Genomic DNA, 12,511 nt, shown 5'->3' on the forward strand with positions numbered 1-12,511 from the left:
GGAATAACTGGAGTTCCCGTTGAGGTGCAGTGGAAATGAATTGGACCAGGAGCCATGAGGTTGTGGGTTTGACCCCTGACCTTGCTCAGTGGGTTAAGGATTTGGCATTGCTATGGTGTAGGTTGCAGACACGGCTTGGATCCTGCGTTGCTATGACTGTGGCATAGGCCGGCAGCTGTAGCTTCGATTCGATTCCTAGCCTGGGAACCTCTGTATGCAGCAGGTGCGGCCCTAAAAAGCAAAAAAAGAAGAGGGGGGGATAGCCTACAGGAGCTCGGTTACAGACGAACATCTCAAGTCATTTTAAATCACTGACTAAAATTTTAAAGTAACTTTACTTTCTAAAAGAATTTTTAGTATTTTAAAAGAATTGGTGATTTGAAAACAGTTCTTTTATGTAATTATATAAAATCCGATAGCAGCAACCTTATTCTAAGCAAGAATGGAATTCTCTTCCTGAATTCTCATTCTAAGAATTAGCATATTATCATTTATTACAAAGAAAGAATATGCATACATGCCATCTATTTTTAACAATGAAAATCTAAGAATAATATCAATTGCCGAAATTAGATTCTTATGGTCTTTTTTTCACTGCATACTGAAGTCTCCTTTATTACTTACATGCTCATACAAAAGCAACATGGGGAAATTACTATGGCAATTTCAGGAAATGCCAAGCAAGGACGAAGTCCATTTTTCTCCGGAAGACCTGGTTCTTCTAATGGCTCAGGAAGAAAATATAGTCATTAATTGTGAAATCTGATAAAGAAACGTTATTTTAGATACTGGCCTTTACTGAAGTTTCAGGAAGGTAATGAGGATTTCTCAGCTTGGTAGTGATATAGAAGCGGAAGTCTGGTGAATATTCAATGGTGGAGTCCCCAAGTCGGATACACGTGCTCCCACCCTGCTTAAAGGTCTGCTTTAGTAGAAGAGGTTCCAGAATTGGATCCAGTTCTTCTCCCACATTTTCCAGCAACACTGGAGTAAAATCAGAAAAAGATTTCATGTTATTTTAAGTATTGACCGACTCTAAATTTTCCCCCTCCAAATTCTTTCAGGCTTCTAACTTGCTGTTTCTAATTACCTATAAAATAATAATAATAATAATAATTATTATTATGGTTACACCCACAGCATATGGACGTTCCTGGGCCAGGGAATGTATCTGACTATAAACTTTCAACCCTGCAAATTCTTTCAGACTTCTAACTTGCTGCTGTTTCTAATTACTTATAAAATTATTCCTATTATTATTATTATTACAGCTGCATATACAGCATGTGGAAGTTCCAGGCCAGGGATTATATCTGAGTCACAGGTGGCCGTGCTAGATCCTTTGATCCACTGAGCCAGCCAGAGATTAAACCAGTACCTCTGTAGCAACCTGAGCCACTGCAGTCAGATTCTCAACCCACTGCGCCAGCGTGAGAAATCCCCCTGAAATTATTTTTGTCTTCTGAGTATAAAGGGATGATGCCATAAAAATACAGATATCTGTGGGAAGCTTAACTGGTGAGTCCATGTGGTTACCTGCCTATTTCACACTTTTAGTCAGAGTCCTACTCAGGACCCTCCCCACTCCCTGGGTCTGGGATTCACTCTGTGCCCAGGTATGATGTTAGTGCGACATATTTGTCTAAGACTCCAGGAAAAAAGCAGCTCTAGGTGTAGTTATTTAAACAGTTACTATATCTTAATGATAAAAGTAACCCACACTTATTGTAGAACACGTGGAAAATGTAGGGGAAAATAAATGTTAAATTAATTAAACAAGAAGGCCACTAGACTGAGATGGCTCTAAGTTGTAATAGCTTACATAAGTAAATCAAAATGTAAGACTGTAAATGCCTCAAGGTTATGAAATTAAAGCTCAAAGATATGAGTTCCCGTTGGGCTTAGCAGTAACAAACCTAACTAGTATCCATGAGGATGCAGGTTCGATCCCTGGCTTTGCTCAGTGAATTAAGGATCCATAATTGCCATGAGCTGTGGTGTAGGTCACAGACACGGCTCTGATCAGGCATTGCTGTGGCTGTGGTGTAGGCTAGTCTCTGCAGCTGCAATTTGACCCCTATCCTGGGAACTTCCACATGTCATGGGTGGCGCCCTAAAAAAGACCAAAAGAGAAAAAAAAAAGCTCAAAGCCAACCAATTACAGACACCCAAATAGGATTTCTGCTTCCTTATGTTTCTACATGGTCCAAGTCTGTCTCCAGCTCCTGTCAGAGAAGCACTTCTAATCACTTCTGGTTTGGCACTGCCTGATTTGAATGGATTTTTTGCCTAAATAAACTCTTAAAAATTTTCAAATGCTTCACTTTATCTTTCAACAGAAGACACTGGAAAACTATGTGTCTAGTCAGATTTTCTTGATCTTTCTCTCCCTCTCCAGAAATATTTTATGTAGTTGACTCACAGCATGTGTAAGTTGTGACACCAAACTTACATAGGACACCAAACCATGTATACATATATATTTATATACATATATATGATAATTATTTGGATTTAAATTATATTTTCCTTTTCAGGTTTTTTTTTTTTTTTATGGTCACACCCCACAGCATGTGGAAGTTTCCAGAGTAGGAGTCAAATTGGAGCTGTAGCTGCTAGCCTACACCATAGCCATAGCAACATGCCAGATCTGAACCACATCCATGACCTGTGCTGCAAGGTTGGATCCTTAACCCACTTTAATTAATTAATTAAGGCCTGCATCCTCATGGATACTAGTTGGGTTCTTAACCTGCTGAGCCACAACGAGAACTCCCCTTTTCAGTACTTTTTATTATTTTTCTATACACAATTGAGACTGAACAATATGTCTAATTTCACATCCTCATTATTGTGCTTGCCGTTATAGAATATTTCCTCATGTTTTTAACAAACAAACATGTTTTGATTACTGTATGATAAATCATAATATTAATGTTCTTTCATTTTTTTAAACCAATAGTCCATTATCAGATATCTGGATTGTTTCCTATTCTCAATATTATAAAGAGTACTGCTGCAAACACTTTGTGTTTCAGAATATTTTCTTAAGATAGCACTGTAGAAGGGGAAGCCTGGGTTGAAGTGTCAGTGACACTGCTAAGATACTTGATACATTTGCCAAACTGAAGTCTTACATTTTGGTGTTTGGGGGTGCTACCATAGCCAAACTCAAATCATGGCATCTCATAGGATTTTTGCATAAAATCTGATATTTAAAATTATCCTTTACTAAAAATTAATATTATGTTACACAATTTCATCTCTTATTCTCCCTCTATTGTTTCTTAGTTTGACATGGAATTAAGAATGTCTACATTAACATGTATAAGTGTCTCTTTTCAAAGCTAAAATATACATCATAAAACTTAAGTATTACAAACACACCAAAAAACTTAAGTACTACAGACTTGATTCTTTTCCCCAAAAGTGAAAATTTATTTCCTCACTAGTAGAATAAAGTCTCAAACCTGTTAGGAAAGATTTCTATAGCATCCAGATTTCAAAGAAATATGCTCTTAGCATTGAATATTTATTGTATTATAAGCCTCACTAGAAAATCAAAAGTATTTTAAATTTGAAAACAGAAAAAAACCAAAATCCATATGTACATGAATTATACAAAATGCTATCCTTAATTTAACTATTTTATTTTGACCTGAACTTATGTCTTTAACGTTTAATTAGATCAAAATATGTTTCATGTTAAAACATAGGAGCGAATTTATGAGACAGGCTTTTCTCTCTTCATATTTCTATCATCGAAGTTAACAAAATGCTGATGTTTATGTAAAAACCTCCTTTCTCATTCCCAAGCACCAGCCCATCCTGTATTTGCAAAGCTTGTGGGAAACCAGGCCTGGGAATCCAAACACAGGGCTGCTACTATCTTTGAGTAAAGCAGATCATCTCACTGCAAACAGTTGTCCTTAGCAACAGACAAAGAGAACCTAGGCTTCTTTTCAAATTTCTTCTGCATTTAGGACATTAACGATATCAGGGTTTTTTAAAATTATGAATTACCTATATTACCCTATGTAAGCTTTCAAATTAATAGGAACAAATCTGTTCAGCTGTGCAGCACACTGTATTCAAAGTAGATTCAAAAATTATGGAGCACCTCCTGGGGACCCTCAAAGAGCTGGAGGTAAGAAACAAACACTTATGCACACAATGACAAGGGCAATCCTAGAAATCTGTAAAAAGCTTTGGTAGTGGCACTTCACTGGAGAGGTCAAGGGAGATGTCATAGAAAATGGTGTCTGGGCTGCATCTTACAGGATGAAATTTAAAGGAATTCATCAAATGGAAGGAAGAGCGCAGCAGAAAGCTAAGAAATGTGAAACAATGCCATGTTGTTATGTATACTGCCTACTCCCCGGTACTCACATTTTCAAAGAAATTTGAAAAGAATACTTGGTTCTGTTTGTTTCTTTGTACCACCTTCCAACCCTCATTCCACGTGTAATCCATTTCTTTAAACCAAAGCTCTAAGACAGCAGAGACCAAGTCTGTCAGTGCATGCTGTATTTTCAGTGGCATGTGGTAGTTGCAAAATAACTGCTTGTTAGGTGAATGAGTGAACAAAGAAAGAAGCAAGTGAAAAAAGCATTAAACTAGAAGTAGTTTCGCCTCCCTTATATGTTACATGCAGAGAAAAGAAAGTGCTAGGAGATAAGATAAAAGTACGGAAGGCTCAGATAATGCCGGATGCAGCTCTTTTTTTTTTTTCTCATGTTTTTTATTACTCAAATGAATTTATCACATCTGTAATTGTATAATGATCATAACAATCTGATTTCACAAAGTGAAATCGGATGCAGCTCTTAAGACAAAGAATTTCTTCTGTGAAATCGGATGCAGCTCTTAAGACAAAGAATTTCTTCTGTAGAGTTAATGGAAAGCCCTTTAAAGATCTTCCGTACAAGTTGATTTCTTTTTAAAAATCAAAAAAATTGTTTTCGTTTATTTTTCAAGTAAATTGATTTATCAGCAATATTAATATGAATAACATTCTATGTACACCTTATCCATTGGTGTAGCTAATATAGAGGTACCTTCACTTTCTAGAACACTGGCTTTCGAACTTTTTTTTTAAGCAGCAGGATCCTTTTTTTTTTCCAAAGAGGATTTTTATCTTAAAGCTCAATATAAACAAAGAAAGTGGAGGCCAGCTCTGGTTGAAGCAGAGGCAAGGAGGGTGAAGGTGAAACCTTTGTCTTCCCTACCCAGGCTGCCTGCCAGGGACGACAGATCAGAAACCACTGTCCTGATATGGGCCAAAATCTAAAGATAACTTCTTAAATGGAAGAGTCTTTAACTGCTATGTTTTCAAACTGGAACAGTAACTGATTCTTTTACTTGAAGGTTAAATATAAAAATAGTTACAAAATTTGCCATCTGTTTCTCTTTCTATAATAGATTTAAAACTTTTCACTTCTTTCTGATGATTAATGTTAGAAGGCATTGTGAATAATCATTATCCATTTTTAAAGTATTTCATTCCAAAAAGTAGGTTAAAGCAACTGTGACGGATGTAGTAAGCACTGGACAGAGGCAGAAGACTTGGGGATTAGTTTTAATGCTTGCTCTAATTAGGGATACAGTACTAGCTAGGCCACGTAATTAACATCCTCTAGCACCTTGCTTACCTTAACATTCTCTAGCACTTAAAATGTAGTGGTTATTAGAATTACTACTGGGGAGTTCACGCTGTAGTGCAGTGGGTTCAGGATCCAGCATTTCCGAAGCTGTGGTGTAGGTTGCAGCTATGGCTTCAATTAGATCCCTGGCCCAGGAACTTCCATATGCCATGGATGTGGCACGTGCGTGCGCCACACACACACACACCCCAAACAAAAACAAAACACACACACACACACACACATACACACACACAAAGAAAAATGAAAAAGAGTTACTCTTGGATTTCAGATTTTTATGGCCAAAACTCCAAGTAAGAAATACATTTTAAATTTTGATCTAATATACACATGTACATATAAAACTTTTAAAATTTCATGAAATTTTACCCTATGCTATGTAGCTCAATACATTCTGTTCTTCTTTATTGCATTTCATTTAAAAATGCTGGTCTTGACCCACTAAGCTGATTCTCTCTCTCATAGCTGTGACCCATAGTTTGAAAAACTCTAGAAGGATTGTCTGTATGACCCTTTCCTCTCTAAAATGATGCAATACTAACATCAAGATATATGACTATGATCGCAGAAATCTCCAGTATGTCCAGCATGTGGTAGATGTTCAATTATCACTTAATTGCCTTTACTGTTTCAGCAAATGACTTAAATATTTAAATTAAGTAATTTTAATTACTTAAGGTATGTAAGGTGCCAGTTCTTTTAAGAAGTCTTCACTGATTCCTCTAAATTCTCCTAAGTTCACCATCTGTGCCTTTCTTATTTTACAAGATAATTAAATGTGATTCTAATATAATTAAGAGATAATAAACATAAATCACATAGTAAACTCCAAACCAAAAGATAATATAAACTGAGCTGATCAGACACTGTTGTAAGTACTCAAATTACAGTAACTCTTTTCTTCCTCACACTATACAGTCAAAGTATAGATGCGGAAACTGAGTCTTAGAAAGGTCCCTGAACTGACCTTTCTGGGATTCTGTAACTGAGTAAGAAAGGCAGGTACTGTTATTCCAGAGCCAGCACAGCAGTCCTAACAAAGTTATTGAAGTATGTCCATTTTCTACTTTTATAACAGTTACACATGTTTACATGACAGTTGCAAGTCTGACCTTGCCCATTAAACAAGCAAGATATTGACAGTAGAGATCATGTTCTCCCTTTCTTGGTAACTCCATGTCACTACATTATAATTCTAGAACACCAGTTGGATGAATCAAATAACAACTGTGTGTGTGTCTGTGTGTCCATACACATAAACACAAGACTTTGTAGGTAGATTTAGACTTTTTCCATTTTATGCTTACCCAAACCAAGCCTAAAATTATAATTAACATTTTAAAGGTTAATTATTAATATGCAAAAATAAACTGTAAGACTATCTGGTATATTTGTTATGATTGTTCCATGTAACCCTGGCTCTATTAGCAACTGGGATTTGCTAAACTTGTCTAGAGGCTAAATATGTTGTACTTTCATAACGCTGGCAATTTATTTGGTCAAATAAATAGTCAAAATTTGATAGGTAACATGGATTTAAAACGTGAAGAACAGCCCCAATATACTCAAATCATTTAAGTATTTTGTTTTGTTTGACAAATGAGACCTGTGCATAGAGCTTTACTGAAACACTGCCATGTTTCTAATCTCTCCATTGTAAATGGCAGATAATAGTCAGCCATGTGAAATGCATACACACTTCTCTGCCACTTTCTCGTAGGATAAGCTGAGAAAAGAATAAATAGATAGTTGGACTACTGAGTTAAGATACTTTTGGCATATCGAATGGCCCTTTTAATTGTACAAGTGGAGCTACAATGAGAACTAAAGAATGGCAAACAACAGACAAAAATGAAAACAGCTAAATTAAAGGAGACATCACAAATGAATCTTGAGACAAAGAAAGCATCCTAACCTGCTAGAGCTATGATCTCTAAAGCGCTCATTTGATTAACCATCAATAAATAATGAAAGACATTAAGAAAGTAATCATTAAAGCTGAGGGGAAGTCTAACACAAATACCTTTAAAAAAAATTCCTATATCTCTTTGGGTTTATTGTGCCCTCTCCAGGCATTTCTATAATGTATGTTTGTTGTTCAACTACATACCAGGGGTGCCAAACTGGATGCAATTTTCCAGAGTCCTGACATAATCAGGATCACTCAGTTTGATTAGATGAAGACTATTGGCTTTTTCCATGTTCTTGATCCATTTATTAGCCTGACCTTGAGGATCTATCATCAGAGGCCACCTTCTTGCATTCCTGAAAGGGAAAAGAAAGACAATGCTGGTAAAGTCATGATTCATATCTAAGCTGATGCATGAATCACCTTCTTTCAGTTTATGCTTTATAGTAATATTTTACTCTTTATTTTTCTATAAGACTGTGTTCTTGAAGCAGAGACATTTAAATTCAGCAGGCTACTAGATTGGCAACTCTAAAAGCCATCTGGCAAATTTAACACAAGTTCTTTTACTCCTTTTGGAAAATTACAATTCTCTAAATGTTAATTATGGTTTTGAAAATATTTGCTGCTCTTGCTTTTTAAATCATAATGCTAACCATCAAGAGTACTAGATATAAGAAAACTGCAATTCTTCATTAGGTCCTGCCATTAATTACTCATGTAACTTTGGCCAAGCCACCTCATTTCAGCTTCTCCCTGGTATCATTTGTACAAGATGGAAAAATAAAGGATGGAGACATCATGTCTCTCTTTGGAATCTAGACCATTAAAAATGGAATGGTCTAAAAAAAAGGTGGGAAGAAAATTTTATCATCTAACCTTCATAATAACCACCGACCCTTAAGTGTTAACCCAATTGACCCAGAAATTGTTTCAAACACCTGTATATTTAATGTCATGTATGTAGTTCACTACATGCTTGCCTAGAGACTGTGAGCTTATGGACAGAAATGTATTCTCTGAAAGTCAGGGTTCTGGCACTGTGAGAGATCACCCTTACTGCTTTATTCTCACTCACATCCCCGTGTTAGGATAAGAACAAGAGCAGTGAACCATGAGGCACCCAGTTTATTGTCCAGATTGTTGTGGGGTCACAAAGAGTTAACCAGTATCTGCCATCACCACATGGTATCCAACCATAAAGCTTCTTTCCTCGTGTGAAATGTAATCAGTATTAAGATTACCGCTCTTTTTCTTTCTCTTAGAAATTTCAGTAAACAAAAATCATAATTTTGGCCAGTATCTTAAAGATACTGCCATATTTGTCAAAAGTGAGCACAGCAAATTCAGGCAGAGTATCAGAAGAGCAGGAAGAGAAAATAAAAGGTGACTTGCACAAAAAAAAAGAAAAAAAAAGCTGGATATGAAAAAGGATAATATATTCAATTCCATCTCAACATAAATTTAAAGTTTCATTGGATAATCTGTCCCAAATGAAAATAACCACAACTTTCCAATAATAGCATTATATAATGTATTAGTCAGTGTTGGCTGCCATAATAAATACAGAAATGTATTTTCTCATAATTTGGGAGGCTAGAAGTTTAAGATCAAGGTGTCAGCAGGTTTGGTTTTTCCAGAAGCCCCTCTCCTTGGCTTGCAGACAAAACTGCCCTCTTGATGCTATGTCCTCAGGGGGTCTTTGCTCTGTATGAACATCCCTAATGTCTTTTTCTCTCCTTATAAGGATGTTAGTCCTATTGGATGAGTCCTTATGACCTAATTTAACCTTAATTACCTCTTTGAAAGCCCTCTCTCCAGATACAATCACAATGTGGGTTATATCTTCAACATATGATTGGGGGGGATAATTCATTTCATTATATTAATTTAGAAAGAAATTAGAACAAAAGTGTAGTGAAATATCTTAGATGTAATCAACAAATAAAAAAGAGAATCATATCCATAAGAAGCTAAAGGGAGTGAGAGGGAAATTAGAAAGGAACAAAACTTATAAGTATGTAGTCGTTTCATTGTTTTACATTATAGAATTTTTTTTTGATTTGTATAATGATTTTTATATTTTCCATTATAGCTGGTTTACAGTGTTCTGTCAATTTTCTACTGTATAGCATGGTGACCCAGTTAAACATACATGTATACATTCTTTTTTCTCCCATTATCATGCTCCATCATGAATGACTAGACATAGTTCTCAGTGCTACACAGCAGGACCTCATTGCTAATCCATCACAAAGGCAATAGTCTACATTTATTAACCCCAAGCTCCCAATCCATCCCACCCCCTTCCCCTCCCCCTTCGTAACCACGAGTCTATTCTCTAAGACCATGATTTTCTTTTCTGTGGAAAGGTTCATGTGCCAAATATTAGATTCCAGATTTAAGTGATATCATATGGTATTTGTCTTTGTCTTTCTGACTTACTTCACTCAGTATGAGAGACTCTAGTTCCATCCATGTCGCTGAGGATGGCATCATTTTGTTCTTTTTTATGGCTGAGTAGTATTCCATTGTGTATATATACCACATCTTCCTAATCTAAATATCTGTTGATGGACATTTGGGTTGTTTCCATGTCTCTTTTACATCACAGAAATATTTTTAAGGTTGGAGGATTATGTGAGTGTTAGCATTCATGCCTCCCTAAAGAAACTGAATGACTCACTCTTCCTTCTGTTGTTTCTACATTTTTTAGCTACCTGTTCATGCTGTTTCTTTACCCAAAGTGCACTTCTTCCCCATCCTTTCACGTTCAAGTATTACTCATGTTTTAAGGTTAATTCAAATGCCGTGCAGTCCACAAAAGCCTGTCTTGATCTCTATTCTCTCTGACCATTTTTACCCATTCATCCATATTACATTTATGGTACTTTCATATAATGATAATATTCTACTATGGTAATTTCTTAACTGCATCATTTGGTTAAATTGTGTATTCTTCGAGGGAAGGATCCATGCTGATTCTTCTTTACCCTTTTTTCCCCCAGATCAAATAAAATCTGCATATAATAATTTACTGAAAAGGAAAGAGCAAAAAAAAAAAAATCTGACAAACACCATACAAGTCAACTTATTCTAAAATGGACATTTTATAAGAGATTATCCTTGCATGGAGAATACTGGTCCAAAGAACACCATCTCAAATTAAAGGAAAGGTCTTCTGGTGTTGACCAAAGTGGGCAAAGTCCATCATAGCCTATCTCTGTCACTGATTACAATGAAAACTTCAAGGGAAAAAGCCACAAAAATCAAAAGCTTGCAGATTCTAAAAAGTAAGTAATAACAAGTGAATTGGAAGAAAGTTAAAACTTGAGGAATGACCAATAAGGGGGTGGTGAGTTTCATGTGTGTGTATGGGTGGGGGGGTTATCTTCTGGATTTGGTCTGACAACAGGCCCCATTGGGGGAAACTGTGCAGCAGGCACAGGTAGCAAAAACTCAAACTAGAAGACTGAGAAAATGATCACATGTAAGCTAGAGAGTGCTGAGGGGATCTCTGTCTTCTCTTCTGTCCCTACCCCCAGGTTAACCCAAGCCACAGAGTTGTAATACCATAGCAGAGCAGTCCCCTGAAACATTGAGCGAAACCCATTTCTCTGGAGAGAAATGCTGGGAAAGGGGCCTCTGCTGTGCATCAAGCCTGAAAGGTGTCATAATCTGCTCAGGCTGCTGTAACAGGATTCAATCCAAAATTACTTGGTATATAAAGAACCAGAATGTGACTAATTTTCCAAGTAAAAGCAAAATGTTAGAATTATCAGAAAAAAAAAACTTTAAAACAGTTACTATAACCGCACTTCATTTGGTAAAGGAACATTTTGAAATAAATGGAAAGGGAGGTGTTCTCAGCAGAAGAAATAGAATGTATAAAAAGAACCAAATGGAAATTTTAGAACTGAAAAATGTAACATCTGAAATAAAGATTTCACTGTAAGGACTCAACAGCAGAAAGGAGACAACAGAAGAAACCCATGAATCAAAATAATACAATTTGAACAATGAGGAGAAAAAAAGGTGGAAAATAAAAAAGAATGGGAGGCTCAAAGACCTGTGAAAAAAATATTTAAACACTCATGTCGCTGGGGTCCAGAGATGAGGACAAAGAAATTAGTGTAGAAAACATTTTTAAAAATGGTTGAAATATTTCCAAATTCAGTGAAACACATAAATTTACAGCTTCACAAAACTCAGCAATTCTCAAAAAGGAGAAACTAAGGGAAAAAAAATCCACCCACACCCAGCAACATCATAATCAAACTGCTAAAAATCAAAGACTTGAAAAAATATTTTAAAAGTAGTCAGAGAAAAATGATATATTACATATAGATGACAATAATTTAAAATACTGCAGATTTTACATCAGACATTATGGAGCCATAACAGAGGAGAACATATTTAAAGTATTGAAAGAAAAGAACTGTCAACCCAGAATTCTAAATCCACCAGAAATATCTTTCAAGCATAAAAAGACATTCTCAAATGAACAAAACTAAAAAAATTATTTGCTAGCAAATCTACTCTAAACAGATGCTAAAGTTCTTCACCCTTAAAGGAAATGACATTATAGTGAATTTTAAAAATAAAATAAGTGTGAAAAATAGCAAAAAATTATAGGCTATTTCCCCCTTTTAAGTTCCTTAAAATATAAATATTGAGACAAAATATTAACAATGTGGGGGAGAGGGACAGAGTTTCAATGTATGCGGACATAATACATATGACTAATACAGCATAACAGGAGGGTAAACGGGATCTGTATGGTTACAAGGCAATGAAAATCAGATATAAAACCAGAAAAATAATAAAACAGTAAATACAAATTCAATGATCTCAAACACATCAAGTATAAAGTTGTCTAAATTTACTAACTGAAGGAGAGAGATTATCAGACTGGAACAAATCTAAGATCTAACTGTAT

The 12,511-nt window shown here is 35.7% G+C and overlaps 1 protein-coding gene across 12 annotated transcripts in view; it reads right to left on the reverse strand.

Moving 5' to 3' along the window:
• Positions 1 to 12,511, reverse strand: part of DNAH7 (dynein axonemal heavy chain 7) — a 262,758-nt gene that overhangs the window by 69,189 nt on the left and 181,058 nt on the right. For all 12 annotated transcript variants that reach the window (XR_014830006.1, XM_085000229.1, XM_085000233.1 and 9 more), the window contains 2 exons: positions 7,774 to 7,928; positions 794 to 984 (listed from right to left, as the gene is read on the reverse strand). Coding sequence is in view for 11 of the 12 variants with exons in the window: in XM_085000229.1 (XP_084856355.1) it covers positions 794 to 984; positions 7,774 to 7,928 (346 nt within the window). In the remaining variant the exon portion in view is untranslated. The remainder of the gene's footprint in view (positions 1 to 793; positions 985 to 7,773; positions 7,929 to 12,511) is intronic.

Source organism: Sus scrofa, chromosome 15, assembly GCF_054392235.1.
Source record: "Sus scrofa isolate SSC_HxYL_T2T_F1_AM1 chromosome 15, Sscrofa_HxYL_maternal_Yorkshire_Landrace_v2.0, whole genome shotgun sequence".
NCBI classification, from domain to species: Eukaryota; Metazoa; Chordata; class Mammalia; order Artiodactyla; family Suidae; genus Sus; species Sus scrofa.